Below are 22,165 nucleotides of genomic sequence, written 5' to 3' on the forward strand. Positions count from 1 at the left end.
TCAACTCAAATCTGTTTAGGTGTGAGAAGGGAGGATCCACATAGAAACCAGAAGTGCTTTGATTTCTTCCTCTGCTTTGTCATATACATGTGATGCTTTTCTCCCTGGAAGGCTGTCACTTAGTGAATGATGCCATATTTTCATTTTCTCTGGCCAAGTCATGCATAACCTAAATGTCAGTAGCTGCTGAAATTTCTGCTGCATTGAGGAGAATATCATGTAGTAAGAGAGATATATCATGATAGATGATATAGAATAATAGAGAATAAGAGAATATCATGTAGTAACCATAAGAGTATTATTCACCACTGAATTGTGCTTTCTGAAAACATTTTACATCAGACTCAACTGATGTCTGTGTAGCAGTAAAAAATTGCTGGGTTTAGCAGTATATGCTCTCAACTTAATTACAGGCAGGATTTCCATGAAATTATATGGCAAAATTTTTTTGCAGCTCCATCCTTTCTTTCTGCTTGCCCTCAATACCTGAGCAATGAAACCATCTGTACCAATTTTGAAAGTGCCATCAGTGCAGGATATGGGTGAAGCACTTTATAGTTTACCAGGCAGAGAGGCTGAGGTGCAAATAGCCTAACTTGGCCAGGATATCAGGAGGAATGAGGATTTCTTGGCTCATGGTGTAGTGATTCATTAAAATGGTCTCTAGTTATTTTTACAGAGGCAGCATTAAAAGTGATATCACATTTACAAGTCAGTGATATGAGTCTGCCATAGAAAACAGCCGCAAAGAATTTTATTGGTTATTTGAAAAATATGTACATGAGTGAATCTGAAGAGATTGTAACCAGAGCTGGCAGAAACCTTTTCAAAGAAAATCTCAGCTAGTTAATGGTTCTGTTTTAGGATTTCCTCTGTAATACTTTTTCTAGTGTGTTCATTCCTTTAAAGAAAAGGAGAGGTGATTGCTCCCTTTGTTCCATAAAGCACAATATAAAGGAAGGTTTAAAAGGCCTGCTTTTCTTTACCTCCCTCATAACCAAATTTCTGCAGTATATGTAGAATCTAATACATGGCTGCATAAATACCACAGAAATTTGAAGAAATTGAGAAATTCATTGCCCTTCCTTCCTATAGTTAAGCTGCTGATAAATTATTTATTTTTAATTCATTATTCTCTTTTGAAGAGGAAGTTAAGGTACTGTTTGCCCTAGTTCATATTTCACTTTTTGAAGATTCATTAGGGTGGAGAAGATAATAAGAAATTATTGTAATAGGTCCTGCAGTGAAGAAATTAAATCATTGAGTCAATGTGCAGTGTCAGCCAAAAAAACCCAACAAAATACTGGACATCTGGATGGAGGTGGAGAACAAGACAGAAGGCAGCATTTCACTTTTATAGAGAAGTGAAGTGATTCCACTTCTTGGGTGCTTTGTAGAGTACTCAAGAAGGCCATAGTGGAATTACAGAAGTAGAGAAGGGAGGCTATTTAAAAGATTGAAGGTGCTGGGGCACCTTCTTTGTGAGGAGAAACAAAAAAGGCTGGGATTTCCATGTCTGAAGAGGAGAAGGCTTGGGGGAGGCTGTGATCATAGGTTACAAGTCAATAACAACATTATTAAAGCTGAATGTGGACCTGAACAATTCATATGCTGCAAAAGATTGGGGGAAAGCAGTGTCACTAGGAGGAGATGGTTTAAAGCAATTTTCTTTTTTTAATTGGAACTTGTTGCCCCTGAAGGTTGTGGAGAACACTATCAGTGTGTTCAGTGGGGAAGTGCATGAATTCATGGACAAGAAGCCCAGAACTGGTTACTAAAACAACCACACAAACATGTAGCCCTGGCATCCTACATGCAGCAGCTGTGGATGTCTGGGGAGGAGGAGAGGAGCAATTGCAAGCAGTAGACAGAGTTTCCTCCTGGTGCTATCAAAAATTGTACTGGGCTGGATGGGTTACAAATCCAACCAAGTTGGGCTTTTCTTGTGTTAGCTCCAGTACAGAGCAGAGCAGAAACTCTGCTGCAGCAGCACAGATGGAAGTGTTAGTTATGCTGTGGAAGCTATACAGAGTGAATGTATGACTCTAGTCTTCATATGAATCTGAGGGATTAGTCAGGCATAAATTATTATTGAATTTTTGCAGATTATTTTTTGCCACATATTTTAGTATATGCTCCCTACCTTGTCCTAAAGCTTTTGATAGGATTTCTACTTGTTTCATAAGTAGTGTTGAAAGTGGTTTTTCCTGAAAACCTGCTTTTCTCCTTTGTCACTGTCTTTTGAGCTGAGACTATAAGGTCTCTGGACACAGCCTTGCAACTTTTTATTTCACTCTTGCACTCTCTTTGTTTGTCAGTGGTGTATGTTTTCTTTTTGAAATATTTCTATATGCAGTGATTTCTTATGAGAAACCCTATGGGTGTCATAGCCAATACCTTATGTGGCCTCAGTTAGCTAAGAGCTCATACCCATCACCAAGACAGTCTTTAGACAGTCCTGATGTTTCCTTTAACTTTGGTATTTTAGGTAAGGCAGCTGCCTTCCATGACTCTTAAGAAAAAATATTTTTCTACAATATGTTTTTTATACATTTCTATTTATAATTTCCCTTTAGTTATGTTATGATTATGTAATGGATTAATATAATGTTCTATTTCATCTAATCACAATGCAAAACATTAGTGACAAAGGTGACTTTTTGAGCATCAGTGGTCAAAATTGGAAAACAATCCTAACTAGGCTTTTGTTTACAATACATTATTCCACAGATATATGGGTTTATATTAATCCATAATTTTTTTTTAAATTCTTTGGAGTTTTTTAAATGAAAAGTTTAATTTTTAAAAAATATTTTTGAAGCCTAGAAATTCTTACTGCTTGCTTTTTTTTCCTTTTTCACATATTTTTTTGGCTCTTCTGCTATTGTGAGTCATCATTTCATTGGAACAGACACCTGCTGTGTTTTTATGAGTGATTACTGCATTAAAGTTAACTTGGCAGATTTTTTTTTTTTTATTTCTCCTTTTTGACATCATGTTTATGTAGTGATTTTTTGCTGTGACTGAAATGGAAATAGTTGGGATATGGATATCAGAAGTTAATATAACATTTTCCTTTGCAGGTTTCCAAGCAAGAGCAGAAGAAGATGGATGTGTCTGATGGAGGAACAGTTGAGACTTCTTCCCGTTGTAGCGGGGCACAGGACAGTGGAATTGGCAGTGACAGTGTGAAGATCAGAATCATTCAGATCGAGCAGCACAGTGGCACCAGCCAGCACCGCATTGCCCGTCCTTCCCGCCAGTCTTCCATCGTGAAGAATCTCAACTTCATCCCCTTTGACATTTTTGTGACAGCGAGCCGAGTCTCACTGATGACGTACTCATGCACTGCCTCACCTAAACCAAAGGCAGTGCAAGAGCAGAAAGATGGTGAGAAGATAAGCAAAAGCTCCTTGAACCTTCCAGAAACAGTCTCAGGCAGCAGCCAGGATACCAAGAAGCCCAGTCAGCCATGCATCTCTTCTGTCACAGCAGATGATCTCTTGAGCAGTAACCCTCCCCTGTCTGCTGGGAGAAAAGCAGGTCTTCTGTCACTGGAAAGTCTGCACGCTTCCACGAGATCCTCCGCTCGACAAGCGCTGGGCATAACCATCGTGCGGCAGCCTGGCCGCAGGGGAGCTGGGGACGTGCAGCTGCAGCCCTTCCTCTACCTGGTTCTGTCACAGCCCTCCCTGCTCCTCAGCTGCCACCACAGGAAGCAAAAGGTAGAAATATCAGTGTTCGACGCTGGCCTTAAAGGAGTGGCCTCGGACTACAAGTGTACAGGTGAGAGCATTGAGCAGCCAGGCTGGCTGTAGCTGTGAAAATGATTGCACATCTCAGAGTTACAGCTGGGAGAACTTCAGGACACCTTTAATATCAATCACTGAATATATATATTGTATATACCTCACAGCTGAATCAACTTAAGTGTGTAAAATCTTTGAAATTAATTAAGATCTAATCTTTTAGCAACCAGTTCTTCCTGTTTCTTAGTATTGCTTTCTCACTACCAGATTGTGACAGGGATTGTTGCACTGCTGTAACTTCTCAAAGTTTTCTAAGGAAGTAAAAGTTGTAAGCTAAGGAAATTTCATAAAGAGCATTTTTTATGACTGAATGTCACAATATTTTCCTATACTAGCCTACCACTAAAATGTAAAGATAAACACTGTAGAAGCACCTGGTGTTTTGGACATAAGCTGTAAAATAAATGAAGTGATCTTTCAAACAGTATAAAGTGATGTAATGTATTTTAAGTTTCTATTCAATTCAGCAATAGGGTTTTGTAGCAAATCAATCTCTTAAAAAATGCCTTTAAAAAAAATCCATATGAAAAGTTTATAATAAGAGATGTCAAAATAGCTGTTCAGTAGAAAATATTCTGAAATCTTCTTTTTCTGCTTATCTGTGCTGCTGAAGAGAGAAATCAAATTACTGCAATTCATTTGTCTAGCAGTCAGTACAGGGTATAATGATTACATGAGATAGATCATTATGGATTGTTACCCCAAAAAGTGTAAATGAGTATGTAGAGTCACAGGTGAACATACAGCCAGAATGATACAGGGTTTCAAATTGCTTTCTGAATGAGATCTACAGGTATTGCTAGCTTTTCCTTATAGTCACAGCACAGCAGCTGTGAAAAGTAGTATACTTTTCTGTGCAGCTTTACCAAATTTTTGCTGAATAAGTTTGTATCTTTTGAAAATTACCATTAAAATAATGTGCTTATGCAAAAGACTAAAAATGCAATCTTAACTGTTCTCAGAAATCTGAATTGGTTTGGAACTTTTAAGAGGGATGAAACAGTGAGAAAGATTAGGCAGTGGAAGAGAAGATACTTAAAATAGGGAAATTTGTTCTCTGCTACATTTATTAATCCTTCTTATGTTTTCATCTTTCTCTGATCTTCCTGTTCTGCCTGCCTTGAACAAAACACATCTGTGTCATGAATTTGATTTACTCCAGATTCTCATCTTTATTTCTTAAATACTATGTAAAATGTGGTTATTTCAGCAATTAATGTGAAGAGAATTCACAAAGCAAAGCTTGAAGGAAGCTTGGAGTAGGTCTAAGATCGCATCTTCATTAAGTTAGTGCTTTGGAAAGATGCAATAGGACTTCTTCATTTCTCATGTCTGAGGCATTCAAGCATGTCCTTAGTACAAGCTGCCACCAACAATGAACAGGGACAAAGTTCTGTCCATTCTGCTTCTATAATTAACTCCTGAAACCTTTCACCATCTTCATGTCTATGGTAGCAATTCTACAAAACACAAGCTGTAATAAAGTCTTCTCATAAATTCAAAGTGCATCAAAGAGCACAGAAACATGGCAAGAAGTCTAAATAATGTAGATAGGAACATACAGCCTGAAAGCTCCTCAGTCACCACAGGTTGCTCCATTGGAAGACCAAAGATTAGCCATACACAGGTCTTACTTTTTTATTTGGATTTATTTCTCCATGTCAGTAAAATGTAAAAAACTGTGGAGGTAGGACTCAGACAGTATGTGAAGGTGGAACCTGCTGCCTCTCTGGGCAGTAAATAATTACCTTCCTCATGGATCACACAGAATCCTTGCTTGCTGCTAAAGCAATAGTGCTCTTTTCAAAAGAGTTTGAGATGTGGATGCCAAAGTGCTAGTACCCAAAAGCACCATCCTAAATGTATTAATAAGTTAATAAAATTAGGGCAGGCTTCAAGTTACACCCTAATTCATTCAGCAAAAGAGGTAGTATAAAGTTCTTATTGCCTCTTCTTCAGAAAGACCTGCTGTGTTGGTAGTTGCATCATTTAGGATTTGTTTGTCATACTGCTATAGTAACATGATAGTTTTGGAAATTTCTATTTTTCATTTCTAACAGAGGGAAAACAGCCATGAACTATATATTATATATATGTGTGAGTGTGTATGTATTGCACACACTCTTTATATTGCATTTCATATAATACAGAGTAAGGAGATCTTTGTGGCATTTTTTGTACTGCTGTAGTTGATTTCATCAATCACACCAAATTTTCTTGATATTCTGATTCTTTGCTGACAGTTTTGTCTGAAAGACATGTATTGTCCAGATGAAGAACAATATAAAGTTTATTTGAAAGAATGTTTGAAAGAATGTTTCTCTCCTTCTGTACAATACACATGCACTATATTCCTATATTTCTCTGTGTGTCAAGGACAGGAGAGTGAGAAAAAGGCACAAATAATGTTTAAATTGCAGTGAATGCTGCTAAACCATATTTCCAGTTAGATATATTTTAACTGGACAATAAGAACTGAGGGAGCATATTTCCCCCTTGAAAACAAAAATAAAAAACAGCCAACCAAATCATAGACCTAGTGAAAATATTGTATGCTTTCCATCCTGTGATGGAGATAGGCAACAGCACAGCAGCAGCCCAAAAATTCAGACCTATAACATTGCAAATTTTGATCACAGCCTAAAAACTGAGACTTGTGTGAGCAAAAGTAAAATTACACTGTTATAAAGTTTGGTAATCCTATGAGGGTGTTTTCTCATTACTTAAATTAATATGGTTAAACTTACGTAGCTAAGCTATATATGAAATATTTACTTTACATTCAAAACATGCCAATAAAATGCCTCCTGTTTAAAATCATTCTATGTATTCTATGCATTCTACAGCACATATACTGCATAAGACTATTTTAGGAATGTTTTAAAACATTTAGAAAAATTGTTTCTATCAATTTTGGTGTGAAATTCTGAAGACTTGAATACTGTTCCTTAAACAGCCATAGATTTGGGTCTTGTGAAATACTGTGCCATTTCTTACAGCCTTTATTTTTAAAAAAACTACCATTCTGAAACAACCCTCAAATTTTTGCAAAGCAGAAGCAAAGTACAAAATTCTGTTGAGAAATTAGGAAGGTCTTATTTTTTGGTTGACATAAGTTCCACAAAAAACTTTAGGGTAAAGAAAACCTGTGATAATCTGGATCTAGTTGTGCTTTTCATCCCTCACCTCCCAATAGTGTACTTCTAAGAATTATGTTGTTTAGCTGTAAGTCAAAAAATATTTTCTAGACTTTAAAAATGCTTCTAATAGGTAATTTGATGACAGTCTTTTTTATGAACCTTTGTATAAGACAGAGAAATTATCCTTTAAATTGTACCAACATGAATTTTAAAGAGAATAATAGTCCTAGGATGGTGACAGAATTAAGGGTTACTGCTTCATGGTGGTTTACTGCTTTGAATATTGTGTAGAAATGAAGATTTTATACTGTTATGAAGCCATATGTATTTTATTTGGGAGAAGGGTTTTGTTATTAATTTTGAATAGAGCATAAAATTCACAATTTTGCACATTACACTATCACTGTCTTTGTGAGACAGAGCATTGTACAGTGGCTGAAACACTAAATTTCATCCAAAGAACTTGGCTCCTCCAACACTAGCTGTGTTATTTTTAGCTTAATTTCTGAAACATGAATTAAACAGGAGGAAATAGGCTATTTAAAAGTTCAGTATTCTTAGTTTATTAATTAGCAGTCAGTAGCAGCACATTTCCATCAGACCAGTCTGTATGTGGGAGCATTTGCCTGCCTAGGAGCTGAAGACTCAATGGTTGTGCTTCCTCAGTCTTTTCTACAGCCAAGTCCACTGGCAAGCCAGTTTGTACAAGCAGGAGACTTATTGGGTTGTTGAAATGTTAACTCAGTTTTATTATGCTTGTGCTAAACTGCTTTATTTGTGTTTTGTAATTGTGCAGCTTGATTGCAGTTATGCTACTGCAAGGTACAGGAACTTGAAATCAAAGTATATAAATTAATAGAATAAATTTTAGCTGCTTAGTAAGTGGCACTAAAAAGACTAGTTGCACTTAGAGTTTACTTGTGAGAATCTGTAAAAATAGACTGAAAGATACTGTAAAGTGACCCTTTTTTTTAAATGCTCATCCTATATTTAACAAAAAGGCATCTGCTAACTGTTAGTTTTTGCTAACAGAGTTTTGGCCATTTTTACTTAAATAAAAGTGGGTGCAATTGTTTTTAATGTAATCTCATAAGCTGCTTTTATAAATATTTTTTTTAAATCTTTATTTGCTTTGTTTCAGGTAATGTAATCCAGATACAAAATTGCCTCATTTCCTGACCACTGTGCTCTGGGCATTCTTGAAAAATCTTTTTTCTATTTGTTTGTTTGTTTACTTTCAAAGAGGAGGTTGTGGTGCTTGGTTGTTTCAAGGGAGAGAAATTTCTCAGTAAATATCTGTTATGCATGGAATTTCTTCAACTTCCTCCAACAACTCATTTTCAAAAAACAGTCATTGTGAGGCCATCCAGAATTATTCTTGCTTTTTATTTTATTTTATTTTATTTGACACCCACGCCTTTGATGGCAGGGGGTCCATGAAGAGCAGATGCAGTAGCTGAGACCACATGTAACCTCTGATCTAATGGAAAGCCTTTTCCAGGCTTTTGCATGAAAAGCAGCCCAGGCTGGCTCTGGCAGGGAGCCTGATTCACTGCCTCCCTGTCAGCCTGTGCTTCCTACATGGCAGAGAGGGATTTAAGGCTGTTTCTTAGCACAGGATTGAGGGAGTTCTGCTGGAGTGTCACCTGTTCCCCTCTGGGTATATTTATTGTCCCGTACATCTGCAGGCATGGACGAGGGGGGAGCAGTGCTGCCCCCACCCATAAAGCCAAATCGGCCTGGGAATGTGCATTCCTCAGGTTACTGTAAATGCTCATTTTTGAGCTTCCTGACACAGCACTTGTGAGTACGCCGGCAGAAATGTTTTTCCACTTGTGTTCTTTAAATTCCAGTGGAAACCGTTTTGAAAACAAGACCAAACGTTCCACTTCAGAGTTTCAAATGCAGAGATGATTGCAGCATCACACTGGCTTTTAAAATTGACTGCAGACCAAAATGTGATTCATCCATTGAAATAAAAGCAGATTGCAGTGCTCGTTTGGGCTGGGTAGTGTTCCAGCGGAGCTGCTGTCCCACACACGCTCAGCAGCCCTGTCCCCTGTCCCCTGTCCCCTGTCCCCTGCCTGGCTCTGGGTCCCTGAGCTCCCCCCATTAAACCTCCCACAGGCTGTGCCTCCTTAGCTGGCCTGGCTGTCAACTATGAAGAGGGACAAATGTTGGATTTTAGATTTTCTGTGCTGACAGGCACTGACCCCCAGGAGAGCACTGTGTTTGTCCTGAGGCTGTGGAGAAGACTTCCAAAACTGAATGACAGAACTGGGATTCTGGGTGTGTAGTTTGAATAGAAGTGTGTAATGTCACATGGTGGAACACTTAGAGATTAAGATTTTAGAATATAGTAATATATATATATATATATATATATAAAGCAAAATGGAGGTTTTAGGGTAGAGGCTTGTCCTTCTTCACCTTCTTCTTCATGGGTCCAGATGCTATTGTGTAATTGGATAGAGAAATCCACATTGGGGCTGTTTTATTATTGGGTTAAAAGTAAAAATAATTTAGATTTAGGCATTTCTTAATTGGAGAATGAAAACCTTCAAGATGTGAATTTTCTCCTCCCTTGCTTGTTTTTTTTCCCCTTACTCCCTGTTATCTTCTGAAGTTTTGGGTTTGCTGTCTGCTGTTTAGAGAAGGGGGATAGCAGTGAAATCAAAAGCTTGCAAACTCAAATCAAGTTTATGAAGATATTTCAACTTTAACCCCACAACGTATTAAAGGACTATTCTTTCTCTTTTTACAGAAACTAATTATTTAAAATTTTTAAAATTCCATTTACATCACTTTACATGACCTTTTATCTTTTATTCAGTCTGTTACTTAATTGAACATCTAATTTTGGTCTAATACATAGAAGTGTATTGCTTCAGCATTAGATACAATTCATTATGTGAGGAACAAATATGACCATCTTGTTTTAATCTTGGATCTAAGCAAGGCTAAAAGTAGCTTTGGATGTTTGGGTGAATTCAAAAATAGCCAGAGATTATCTTTTTTTAAATTTTCATTTTTGAGGGGAGGGAGGAAGGTAAATGTGAATCTGTTGAAGGCTTCACCTTCTCAATCTAACAGATTTTAAAATACAGTCTTGTAATTGAAAGTCTTGTCAATCTGTGATAGTTGTCTCACCATTTTTCTTTTGCTGCCACAGACAAATTTTTCACATGGTGTAGAGGATAAGATTTCTGGCCGTGTTCACTGCTCCTCGCTTCTCAATCCTTTATTTACTCTCTCTTGGCTTGCTGTGGAGTAATTCTAGCCTCTCCTTTTACTTATATATGCATCCCCTGGGTTTTTCTCCAGCATTTTCTTTATACAAATAACTGCAAATTTAAGTGTTGATTTTTGTGAGAATCATAGAAAATGGAAATGGAAATGACCTATTATAATACATTATTCAGAACCAGTTCCCTGCTGATGCATAATTGTTCCCAATTGTATATTTTATAGTGTTCTGTCAAGTGTATTTTTAAACATGCTGAATGCCTCCATCATTTTCTTGAGAGACAAGAGTCCTTTTTCTAATAGCTCTTCTCGTCATAAATTCCTTACTTTGCATTCTAAATTCCTTTTTTTCATTCAATTGCTTCTCTGTTTCCTGTGCTTTTGGCATAGGGATTGATTGAGATATTGCTTTATTCCTTTACTGATTCTTGATCCTATGAAAATTCATGGGCTGTTTTCTACCTTAGAAGGTATTTTAATAAGATACATGTCTTTTGGTTGTTTGACCCTTGAGATATATATTTATTTTACCCTCATACATTCTATTTGGAATCCCCCTCAAGTTTTTGATATACACAGGCATAGTCAATTTTGAAACCTCTGGATTTTAGCTTTCTTATCATTACATAAAAAACTTTAAACTGGCATATTTGGCTGGACAGGCCAGTCTGTTGCCCAGGTTCCAAATGAGCTCTATGCCATGGGCTTGGAAAACTCAAGCCGGGTCTTTCCATGGCCCTTTGATATTATTACCTCTGATGCAGAATTGTCAATGCAATACTGCTTTCAAAATTAGCTCAGTTTCATTTGAACTTAGAAAATATTTGAACTTAGTAAGACCAGTTCTGGGTTAAAAATAATTTAATTTGTTCGATTTGCACTAATTTTGTACAAGGTTTCTTCATGTTGTGTTCCTAATATAAGCATTTTGGATTCCTTATTATTCACATAACCCAGTACTGCAGTGCCCCAGGTGATAAAGATATGACAGTGCTGCACTACTTGGAGACATGACAGAGCAAAACATTCTCTTGAGAATCCTATGGTTGATGTATTGTTTGGTTCTGTGCTTAAGTGCTGCAGTTCCCAGTGGCCTGAGGGCAGTTTGTATAGTTAATGAAATGTGTCATGCAGGGATTATCTGCTATGTAAGTTCTTTTCATCAGAGATACTTTCAGCTTGAAAGAGCTACAACTTTGAAATAATTATTAGGTAGTTAATAACACAAACACATACTAGGATAATAAGACTACCTGTAAGTGTATTTTACAAAAGATGTGTTCAGCTAAATGTAGTGGATTTTGTGAAAAGCTGGTGGAAGATATAGTAAATATATATACAGTATGTGATGCTATCTTCCAGAAATGAGACAAAATAATGGTATATTGCAATGTTTTATGCCATATTGGTACACCTGAGTGTTTATATTACCTAAGGGTTTATGTTAATACTTAGAGATGAACAGTAATTTAGAGATTATTTCAATGAATTCAGTGATGTTCACTGAACAATATTCAGTCATTTTTACAATGCTTTACACTATATATTCTGAAAAACATTATAATATTAGCTGTTTATGAGGACCCACCAGCACAAAATAAGATACAGTTTTATAGATCTAAGTCAGAGATAACATCCTTGTTCAGAACAACTACAAATCTGGGTTGTGGAAAAAATGTGTACCTTGGTGGTGCAGAGGATGATGATGATGATGAGTGGCAGTAGTAGTGGCAGTAGTAGTAGTAATAGTAGTAGTTTCAGTATACTAGAAAAATGCCAGACACAAGGTATTCCCTAAAACAGTTACTATAGAAAAGGGAATGTGCCACACCACTCTGGTTATTGTAATTAAAAGAAAAGGGTTAAGAATGATAAAAATATAGAAATTATCATGGAAAATATACAAATCTGTTGTATGCAGTGACAGCTCTTAAACAACTGTTGAGAGCTAACTTTGTAAATGTGTAGCAGGAACGGAGGGAAGAAAAGTCTGTAATGTATATGCCATACAGTACAAATACTGCTGTAAAGTCATTGCCTGAAAATTGATCAAATAAAAACAAAAGAATGTGCTAACTTTTGATCTTTTCCATATAGATCTGAAGTCATGATCAATTGGTTTCAGTAGGTTCTTTGAAATCACATAAGGGTTCATATGTGCCAAGTTTTATATGAATCACATGATAAGGTCAAGAAACAAATTCCAAAGCTGACTTTATATACCCAGTCCACATATGACTGTGATACCACAATACCATATGTTAACTGTAACAGTGAGTATGTAAATCCTGCTCCTGAAAGGAATTAATTCAGTAAAACTCAAAGCAATTATAGCAATTTTTAATTGACTGAAAAGGAGGGAATAGCTTCAAGAAAATCTCCTTAAGTTCAGGATGAGACAGACATTCAGTAATTAACATAGCAGACTCAATAACAAACATTGACTGAATATTTATAATTTAAGACCATAATGCCAGAATTGAGAATGCTCATAATGAAGGTAATGAGTCCCTAAAGATTAAAAAGCCTTTTTAGCCAACTGTTTTTGCTATGTGTGATACATGGAAAATGAAGACAAGGATAGCCTGGATTGGATGGATTTAATTTTAATGTTCTTTTGAGTGTTACAGACTGATCAAAGGAACACCATTCAAGGTGGTGCTCAAGAATAGTTACTGATTAGCTATGGAGTGAAGCTCCGAAAGGAATGATACAACTGCCCTGTTGTAATGCTCTGTTCCTGAGCTCTCATAGCATTTTGGGATTTTCTGCATTTATAATTTACCTTTCTATTATTATTTTCTCTACAATCTAGCAGCAGGTTTTGAGCATAGATTCTCTTGTAAGGAGTCTTTAAGTGTCATTACTTAATCATTAATTAAAGCTGAAATTTTGTGCTATTTACAGTCATCTTGTTTTATTAATGTATTTTACTTGAGTTTTTTGCCTGTTTTCTAATTTTTTTTTGTAGTTAGAGTTTTGTCCCCTTACCCATGAGTGCATGCATTATTTTACACATGCATCTGTCAGTAGGTGCAAATGCTATGTAAACCAGTTATATTAGGTATAATATTTACCATATTACATTTAAAACTCTTCAATTCTGTCTAGTCAATTTTGTATGTAACATTTTGCAATATATCACATTTCTAGAGTATAATTAATTACTATGATGATTATCATCTGTAGATCCTGGGAAGACTCTACCAGAAGCTCTGGATTATTGCCAGATTTGGTTGCAGACAGTAGCAGGAGAGGTAGATGCTAAAAGTGGCATTCCACCTCCTCTTATCACTGTGCAAATTAAAGACTTCCTTAATGGACCAGGTAAGTGCTGCACTTTATCTTTCTTTTCTAATGTAACCTGTTTGTAGATGTGCACACATAGATACAGGGTGGGGCCTTGAGCAGCTTGATCTAGTAGAAGGTGTCCCTTCCCATGGCAGGGGAGTTTGAAGGACATCAGCATTATGGTCCCTTTCAACCCTAATTATTCTATGACTCAATGATATCAGATAATCTGAAATGGATTATATTTCTTGTTCATGAATATGAAATTTTCCTCTAGCAATTACCCTGAATGAAAGTGAAAACTGGGGAATGGACAGTCCTGGACCAGTCATTGTTTTGGGGTCTAATTTTTGATTTTCTTCCTACTGTAAGAAAAGCTGAATTTGTCAAATTTCCAGCAGAATGAAGGCTACCTGCCTCTAGTTCTAGAAAGCTGAAATCTTATTGTATTTAGAAAAGATCTTTTATAATGTTTCATAAGATTTTTCTAAGCTATCTTCTCTTGGGTTCTTTGGAGTCTGGATACCTGGCACTGGAAATTTCAATCACCCAAAGTGCTGATACTGTAAAATTTAAAAATCAGTGATTTTGTGTTTCTTTAATTAGTGTGAGCTGCTACCAGTCTTTAAGTGAGACACTCTTCAGTACTGGATTTTCCTGTTCATTCAGTTACCTGTTCATGCAGTCTTACAGCACACTGTGTAATCCTGGATCTGCAGCAGAATTACCTCTGCATGCCTTACAGCTGTAGCATCTGAGCACTACAGAAATGCTAATTTACCTGCACAACCTGCACATGGATGGGGGAATACTGGGCTTGCCATTTCACAGAAGACAACTGAGGCACAGGGTCATTAAAGGTTTTCTCATTTTATTAAGGTTATCAAATTAAAACACACCATTTAGTTTTCCAAAGTACTTGAAAATTTAGAATTTGATTTTGGAAACACAACTCATACTGTCTTTGGGAGAAGCAGTAATCACTTCTGAATATCAGAGCCCAAGACATCAAACTGAGTAACCAGTGAATGAGACACATATTTGACCCCTGACTATGAATTCTGTGGTTAAGTAGCTTGAAAAAATGTTTTTTGGCACACTGGCAAAACTTAACTTCTTTAAGTTTCAAGGAAACAGCAAAGTATGTAAGCAACCTTATCATTGCTCCTTTTTTTGGTTTTCCATGCTATCTAAAGATAAAATTTTAGAGAAGGTTTTTAAAACCACTTGACAATGGGCCTTTGAATCTTCAATCCTACTACATGTTCTGCTGCCATTTGACAAAAAATAATGGTTAATTGATAGTAATGATGGCTTTTCATTCAAATCAGGAACAGCACAAGAGGGTTAAGATACCTACTATCAGGGGCCTTTTGATCACTGCTGCCAGAATGGTTTCCTTTTATCCCTCTGCCCCCAGTTGTTATATGTCCTCTGTCCTCACATTTGCCAGATTTTCATATTCCCAGACCCTTCAATTGTGTATTCGACTTAAGGCTCTCACTATAGTTTCCTGGCACAGCCTTTATATTTAATTTATTGCACACCTCAGTGTCTTTCCCTGATGCTGTCCTGTCAGTAGGACAGGTTCCTAGCTAAACTAGCAAACATGGAAGTTGGCACCAGCTTGCAAAGTATGTATTCACAAATAGTGTGAGTGTCCACCCCAAACTCACCAGTTCAGTTGTATCTTGCATTAGTGTTGAATCTCTCCCTTCCATAGAGTTTTGCTGAATGGGGAACTGGAAAACCATAAAGTAATGCATCATAATCTTAAATCTATTTATTCTTGCAAAGCCTTTAAAACTTCAGATATTTCTTCCAGGATCTATTCTTAGCCAAAAGGCTTTTTTTCATCATCTTTTTGCTGCTAATTGGAACTATCATTACACATGACTCAACAGTAATTTCCCTGTATTTTAATGAAGTGTTTGCCAGTATAATATAACAAAACAGCTCCTCCATCCCTTGCAGATTTTTCTAACCTCAGCTGTTACCACTGTGAGATCCTCTTCAAATAAACTAACCTTTACCAAGAAGCCTTCCTTGGGGGATGGAAGTTTCATTGGATGAGTAATGGAAGGCTCATTCTGCATGTGATTGCGTCAGAACAGCACATGCAAAGAGTTACAAGAGCCTGACAGCTCCTCAGCAGGCTACTGGAAAATGAGTTACTAACTCCCCTGCGGGACAAGTCCCCTAACCACAGCTTCTTCCAGGGTGAGGTAGCTTGGCTGTCAGCAGGCCTGGAGAAAGTGTTACACCACCAGAACCTAGCTCAGCTGCCAGTTGTGCTTTGAGGAGAAGGACCTCAGCAGAGCTCCCAAGAGCTCTTGCAAGGTCAACAAACAGTGCGTGTGATGGGAGATGGCATAGCTAATAAATTGAATAAATAAAGGCACTGCTGGAGTAGAGTTGTGTTGCAGGCCTTGAAGGCTGTTCTTTTTTGGTGAATATCTGGTAAAAAATGCTGCCACTAAGTGATCTGTTTTTTAATGACGTAATGTATGTTCCACAGTCATTTATGTATATATGGTTGATAACTATAGTAAGTAAATTGATGAAATGCATTGAATGTACTGGTAGATGCTGCCTGTTGGTTACAGATAATCAACTGTTCTGAAAAGTCAGCACATTTTTTAAAAGCTATGCCTATACAGACAAAAATATGTAGCAGTTGGGATAACTATACAATTTTCTGTTGATTTTAGGTTTTCAGAGTTGAGTGGTTTAATTGTAATGCCATTTTTCTTTCAGAATACGTTGGTGTGCTGAGGTTAAATTGCAAATATAAGAATCAAACGTGCCTATATTTTATAATGCAAAATACTATCAGGCAGTTAACAGACAAAAATCTGCAAGTGTTCCCCGTGTTTGCTGTGTTAGATAAAACCAGTACTCCTTGCAAATAGTTTGTCAGCTGAAGTAGATAAGTAGATGGTGCTCCACAGGAAAATGATATGGTTTCACCACACAGGAAACCAGGTTGTCAGTCTGTATTAGCTTGGAGATCAAAAAACTACAGCAAGTAGCTAAACTTGGAAACCACTAATTAAATGAGAATAACAGGATACATTAAAGCACTTCTTGCCACATGAGTTGATTATTTTGTACATTTTTGGCAACTAAAGAAAAACTGTATTTCTTCCAGATATAAGGTAATAGGATCCTAGGAGAAATAAGCATTCATCATCAGGCCTGTGGGAACAGACCTCAACTTTAACCCCACAACATATTAAAGGACTATTCTTTCTCTTTTTACAGAAACTAATTATTTAAAATTTTTAAAATTCCGTTTACATCACTTTACATGACCTTTTATCTTTTATATTCAGTCTGTTACTGAATTGAACATCTAATTTTGGTCTAATACATAGAAGTGAACTATTTATTGCTTCAGCATTAGATACAATTCATTATGTGAGGAACAAATATGACCATCTTGTTTTAATAGGGTTTGAAAAATTACTGTCTTTACCTTCCAGGCCTCCTTCTGGATTTTTTTAAATCACTTTTCTTACCTATAAAAGATGTCTTTGATGTAGTTTTTCTGAATGCAAATGATACAAGAACATATTTATTAAGTAAAGCGTCGTACAAATTGCTTTAAAATATTTACACATGGAAATCATGGATGTTTTATATGAATTCCTCTTTCTGCAGTAGTTTCTTGGGAAGGCATTGGGTTAGATATGAAGTAATGGAGGTCCTTGATAATTCACCTTTATAAATAATTTATGCAGAGGACAGTGTCCAAATAAACTAAGAAATGTCCCACTGAAAGATAAAGTAAGAACTGGGAACCTGATGGGTTTCCCTTTCATGCCAGTCCCTCCACACATGATTTGGGGACCGAGAGGGGCACAGCAGGGGATCTGGGCTTAGGTTCAAAAAACAATAATCAGAGCTGCACCTTGGCACTCTCTCCAGCCTTTTTTCCCCATTGTTTGCAGAGGCAACAATTGTATCCATTACCAAGGTCAGTGGTTTGGAGAAACCTGGAAAATAGCAGCTACCAGAAACCCACTAGAATAATATCTCCAGCAGGTGATAGATTAGTTGGAACAAATTGGAACCATTGCACTTCAGCAATCCTGGTTTCTTTCAAGCTGTTTTAAAAATGTCGTCATTTTAATACACAATATCAGCCCTGCGGAACAGTCCACAGCAGGTTAATTTGAATCATATGATGTATCACTGCCCTCAGCTGACATGAGCTCCGTTCCATGTGTGAAGCCATAATAAATCCATTCCCAACCGAGGCAAATTCCCTGGGAGAAGGTGAACTAATCCAGGCCTCACACTGGCATGTTAGCCCTCCGTAATTGAAAGCAGGGCCACCTGTTCCCAGCACAGTTAGCCTATAGAGAGAAAATTAGCATTAGATCAGATACTTAATATATTGAAAAATCATTCATACTACTTGCAAGTTCAGCTGTGGGCTGCTTAGCATGACATCATATATAAACCTAGGAATGTGCCCACTTGATCCCAGTTTAACAGTTTTGTTAACCATGGTGTTTGTTAACTTTGAAAGGAGAATTTTTTGATTTAATGAGAGCTGACACGTGAGAAGGGGAACTAGCCAGGGTGCAGACTTTTCTAATTAACTCTGGGTCATTTGCAAAACTTTTGAGCTTTCTTGTAGGGTTTTTTTTCCCTTTGCTCTTTTACAAACAAGTTTTTAAAGCACTGACACTGTAGCCATGAAATTATATTTATTTGATTAAGAGGGCAAAGAGAAATATTCCAAACAGGTGTACCAGCCTGTAGGTATTGCTTTGGACTTGACATTTTATTGTCCATGATATCAGTGTAATAATCAGAGTAAAATCATCGAAGTACCTTTCTAAAAACAGTCTACAACACTTACTTTAAATTTAGTTTTTTATATGCCTAAGTACAGAAAATGAAAACTGCACACTGGAGCCACATAGACAAGTTGAAAAATACTTTCTTACAATCTTTTTTAGTGTATTGGCATTCTTTTAACACTTATTTCAAACGTTTGCTCCATTTTCTGAAACCTTTTTTTTTTTTTTTCTTTTCCCCATGTGTGTCTTAATATAGATGTATTATTCAGCAGCTAAGCAGAAAATAGAGAGTTAGTATTTATGGGTTCTTTTCCACAAACGTGCTCCATGACCTGGAACAATTTATTTCATCTCACTATATTGTGCTTCATCTTCCCTGACTCTCTGTTGAGAGAGTTAATGTTTCCCTCAGTCAAGATTTTTCTTTTATAATAGTGCTTCTTGATGCCCCCATTATAATTTTTGGCCTCACCACCAGCCCTTGACACACCTGTGAGCTGTGTTTGGTAGCTGCACAGTTCTTAATTTCAGTCAGCATCTACTGAATAGCAGTAAACCTCCATTGTTTATTAATGGTATCTTTGGGCATCTTGACCTACAGCAATTTATCTTGGTTTACCTGTGACAGTTTTTAAAAACCAATAGAAGTGCCTCACTCTGAGCCTTGTCTGAGATCTCAGAGCTGAGCAGTGGCTAGCTGGAGCTGTTCCTGTCTGTGTGTCACCTCCATGTGGCATCAGTGGCACTCTAGGTCATGGCAGTAGGTGTTGTCTGGCACAGCTCAGGGTGACTGAGCTCCCCTGAGGGCTCTGGTTTGCCATGTTGGCCTTGGAGAGCTGCTTCTGTGGGGCTGCAGCACACACACAGCAGTGGCTACCAGTCTCTTCTAGACTTAACTGGCATCTGTCTTACAGAAGCAGAGTGCAAGATGGACTGCAGATGGCCTCTGAAGCCTTGTCTCAAGTTTCTTCCTCATTTTGCCTTGATCCAAATTGGGAATGATAAATTAGAGGATAAAAAACAATTCGTTTGGATTCTTCTTGCTTTTCAATTACCCTTAATTTGTGTCTCTTTTGATGCTTGACCAGACAATTGAGAACAGTACAGTTTTTACATGTCTCTTTCTTATTTTCATAAATTTAATTTTTGCAGTTCAGCCATTACCCTTTTGCTGAAGGGCCACCCCGACTCCAAATCAGAATCAGGGCTCAAGATTACCTTTACCTTCCTCATATTTCCTCTATTTAAAGTCCCTGCATTAGAATGACTGGCTGAGGGAGAAAGGATATCACTGCTGGTAAAATATTTCATACCATCATTTGCTCCTCTGCTGTCTAGGACTAGGAAATTAAATAATCTTAAGAGTTTAGGATAAATAGTTGTTTTTTCTATAGAAGTACTGTATATTAAGAAGTTTAATATTTTACAACCTTTTTGGGGAAGGGGACAGTGAGATCCATGTCCAACCTCTATTCTGTATTAGCTGTGAGAAGTAAGAGATCCACTGCTCAATGAAGGTTATAAAAAATGAACCAATTCTCAGAAAATGGCATGGTTTTCTCTCTCACATTTCAACATTTCTCAGCCATTGAAAAGATCCCAGTCGTATAAATGATAGAGTCATTAGGATTGGCAAAGACCTCCAAGATCATCAAGTCCAACTTTTGACATAGCCCTACCATGGCAGCTAAACCATAGCACTAAGTGCAATGTCCAGTCATTTCTTGAATACTTAAAGGATGGACACTCTACCACCTCTCTGGGCAGCCTGTTCCAATGCCTGACCACCCTTTTGGTGAAAGAATTCTTCCTGAGCTGGACTTCCCCTGGCCCAGTTTGAGGCCATTTCCTCTTATCCTGTCTCTTGTTGCCTGGTAGAAGAGGCCACTCCCCACCTGGCTCCAGCCTCTTTTTGGGAAGTTGTAAAGACCAATAAGGTGCCTCCTGAGCCTCCTTTTCTCCTGGCTAAACAACTCCAGCTCCCTCAGCTGCAGTTCATAAGATTTACTTTCCAGAGCCTTCACCAGCTTCATTGCCCTTCTCTGGACTCTCTCCAATGTCTTTTGTCTGGTGAGGGACCCAGAATGGGACACAGCACCTGAGATGTGGCCTCAGCAGTGCCCAGAACTGGGGACAGTCCCTGCCCTGCTCCTGCTGCCACACTATTGCTGACACAGGCCAGGATGCCACTGGCCTTTTTGGCCACCTGGCTCACCCTGGCTCATGTTCAGCTCCTGTCAACCAGCACCCATGGGTTCTTTTCCAAGGAGCAGCTTTCCAGACACCTTTCCACCAGCCTGTAGCACAAGTGCAGGACTCACATTTCACCTTCTTGAACCTCATAGACTTGGCCCATTGATCCAGCCTGTCCATATTCAGTTTATGACTTATTTTCATGGCATTTACTTTCTGGTGTTTAAGAAAATACTATGGTGATTTTTAAGTCATAGAAGTAGTAACATTGTGTGCATTAACTTATGGCATATATTAGAATAAGCCCACTGAAGCTTCCAGCTCCAGTAGGAGCTGGAATTTATCTGGAGCAACATCCTAGGAGCTTTTGTTATTTTTGTGTTGCTTATTCATCCTTAGCCATCTGAATAAAAAGTCATTTTGAGTAATATAATTATCCCAAGTTCACGGATGAAAATTATATCTTCCCAATACAAATTTGAATGTTACAGAGAACAAGGGTAAAATACTTTAAACCCTGCAATTTTTTATCTGAAGCCCTAAGTAATAAAATGACAAAGAAAGAAATTGTTTCAGACAGAAATTTCAGAATACTGCTCATAGGTTTTCTTTTATAGTTGTTATGATTTAGTTCAAACAGGCCATATTGAATCCATTGGGTTTTTTGTAATAGATTTCAAAATACATAATAAATGTAAGTAATATGATGACTAATGGGTCAAGTGAAGTTGGAACTTTTAAAATGAGAAAATAGCTGGAAACGGTTTTCAGGAAACTATTCCAGTTGATTTTGGTCCCCCACAAGGTGTACATTAACATAAAACTCCGTAGAATCGCCTCTGGGACCTGAATTCCCTCTCTGATTTCATTATTCCAAAGTGTTTCTTTTTCCTTCACTGTTAAGTCATCTCCTGGTGTGGTGGGAGCATATAATAAGTGTAATTTATTTATATTTATCTAATCTCCTTTTAACTCATTAGTTATTTCATCATTCTGTTTCCTAGTTACTGTTCAGAAAGTTGTGGAGGCTAATTAGAAACTAATAATTGAAATACATGGATTTACTGGGTAATCTAAAGAGAAGTAGGGAAGAAATTGAGAAAGAGCAATTCAAATTCAACACTCAAATGCTGTACTGTAATCAAAAATTGCTTTGATACCATCTAGTTCAGTTTGCTTTAAGCATAGCAGAAATAATTCACTTGATGCAGTCTATTTGCAAGCACAGTAATTTTTTCATTTTTTTTGGCTGGAAATAGATAACACCTGGCAAAATAAGTTATTGCTAATACGTCATAAATCTGAAGAATGCATTGAGTTATAATTTTGGTAGCCAGTCACTAGTAGGAAAAGGAGAAGCTGATGTAATTGAGGAGTTAAAGGTGACTTTGAGCTACCTTTTGCTCTGTCTTAATTCTGATGTAATTTTGGGCAGTTCAAAGAGTTGGTTGAGTTACAGGAAGACTGTAACTTGTGTTTTCCTATGGGTATAGAATCTGCACAGTGTTATGTTCTGTTCTTCCCAAGATGTTTAAAATAATATGAAAAAACTGTTACACTTGGATTTTGCACCCCAAAAATTTTATTCCAGTTGAATCTGTGTGACTCATTGATTTTAAAGTTCCTTTTAGCCCCTTTTGACTGAAGCTGCTGAATATCTGTCTTAACTCTT

The 22,165-nt window shown here is 37.3% G+C and overlaps 1 protein-coding gene across 13 annotated transcripts in view; it reads left to right on the top strand.

The window, feature by feature from the left end:
- VPS13B (vacuolar protein sorting 13 homolog B) overlaps positions 1–22,165 on the top strand; it is a 425,465-nt gene that overhangs the window by 304,845 nt on the left and 98,455 nt on the right. For all 13 annotated transcript variants that reach the window (XM_079302470.1, XM_079302474.1, XM_079302464.1 and 10 more), the window contains 2 exons: positions 3,084–3,786; positions 13,385–13,522. In XM_079302470.1, coding sequence (XP_079158596.1) covers positions 3,084–3,786; positions 13,385–13,522 — 841 coding nt within the window. The remainder of the gene's footprint in view (positions 1–3,083; positions 3,787–13,384; positions 13,523–22,165) is intronic.

This window comes from Erithacus rubecula (assembly GCF_903797595.1).
Source record: "Erithacus rubecula genome assembly, chromosome: 3".
Lineage (NCBI taxonomy): Eukaryota > Metazoa > Chordata > Aves > Passeriformes > Muscicapidae > Erithacus > Erithacus rubecula.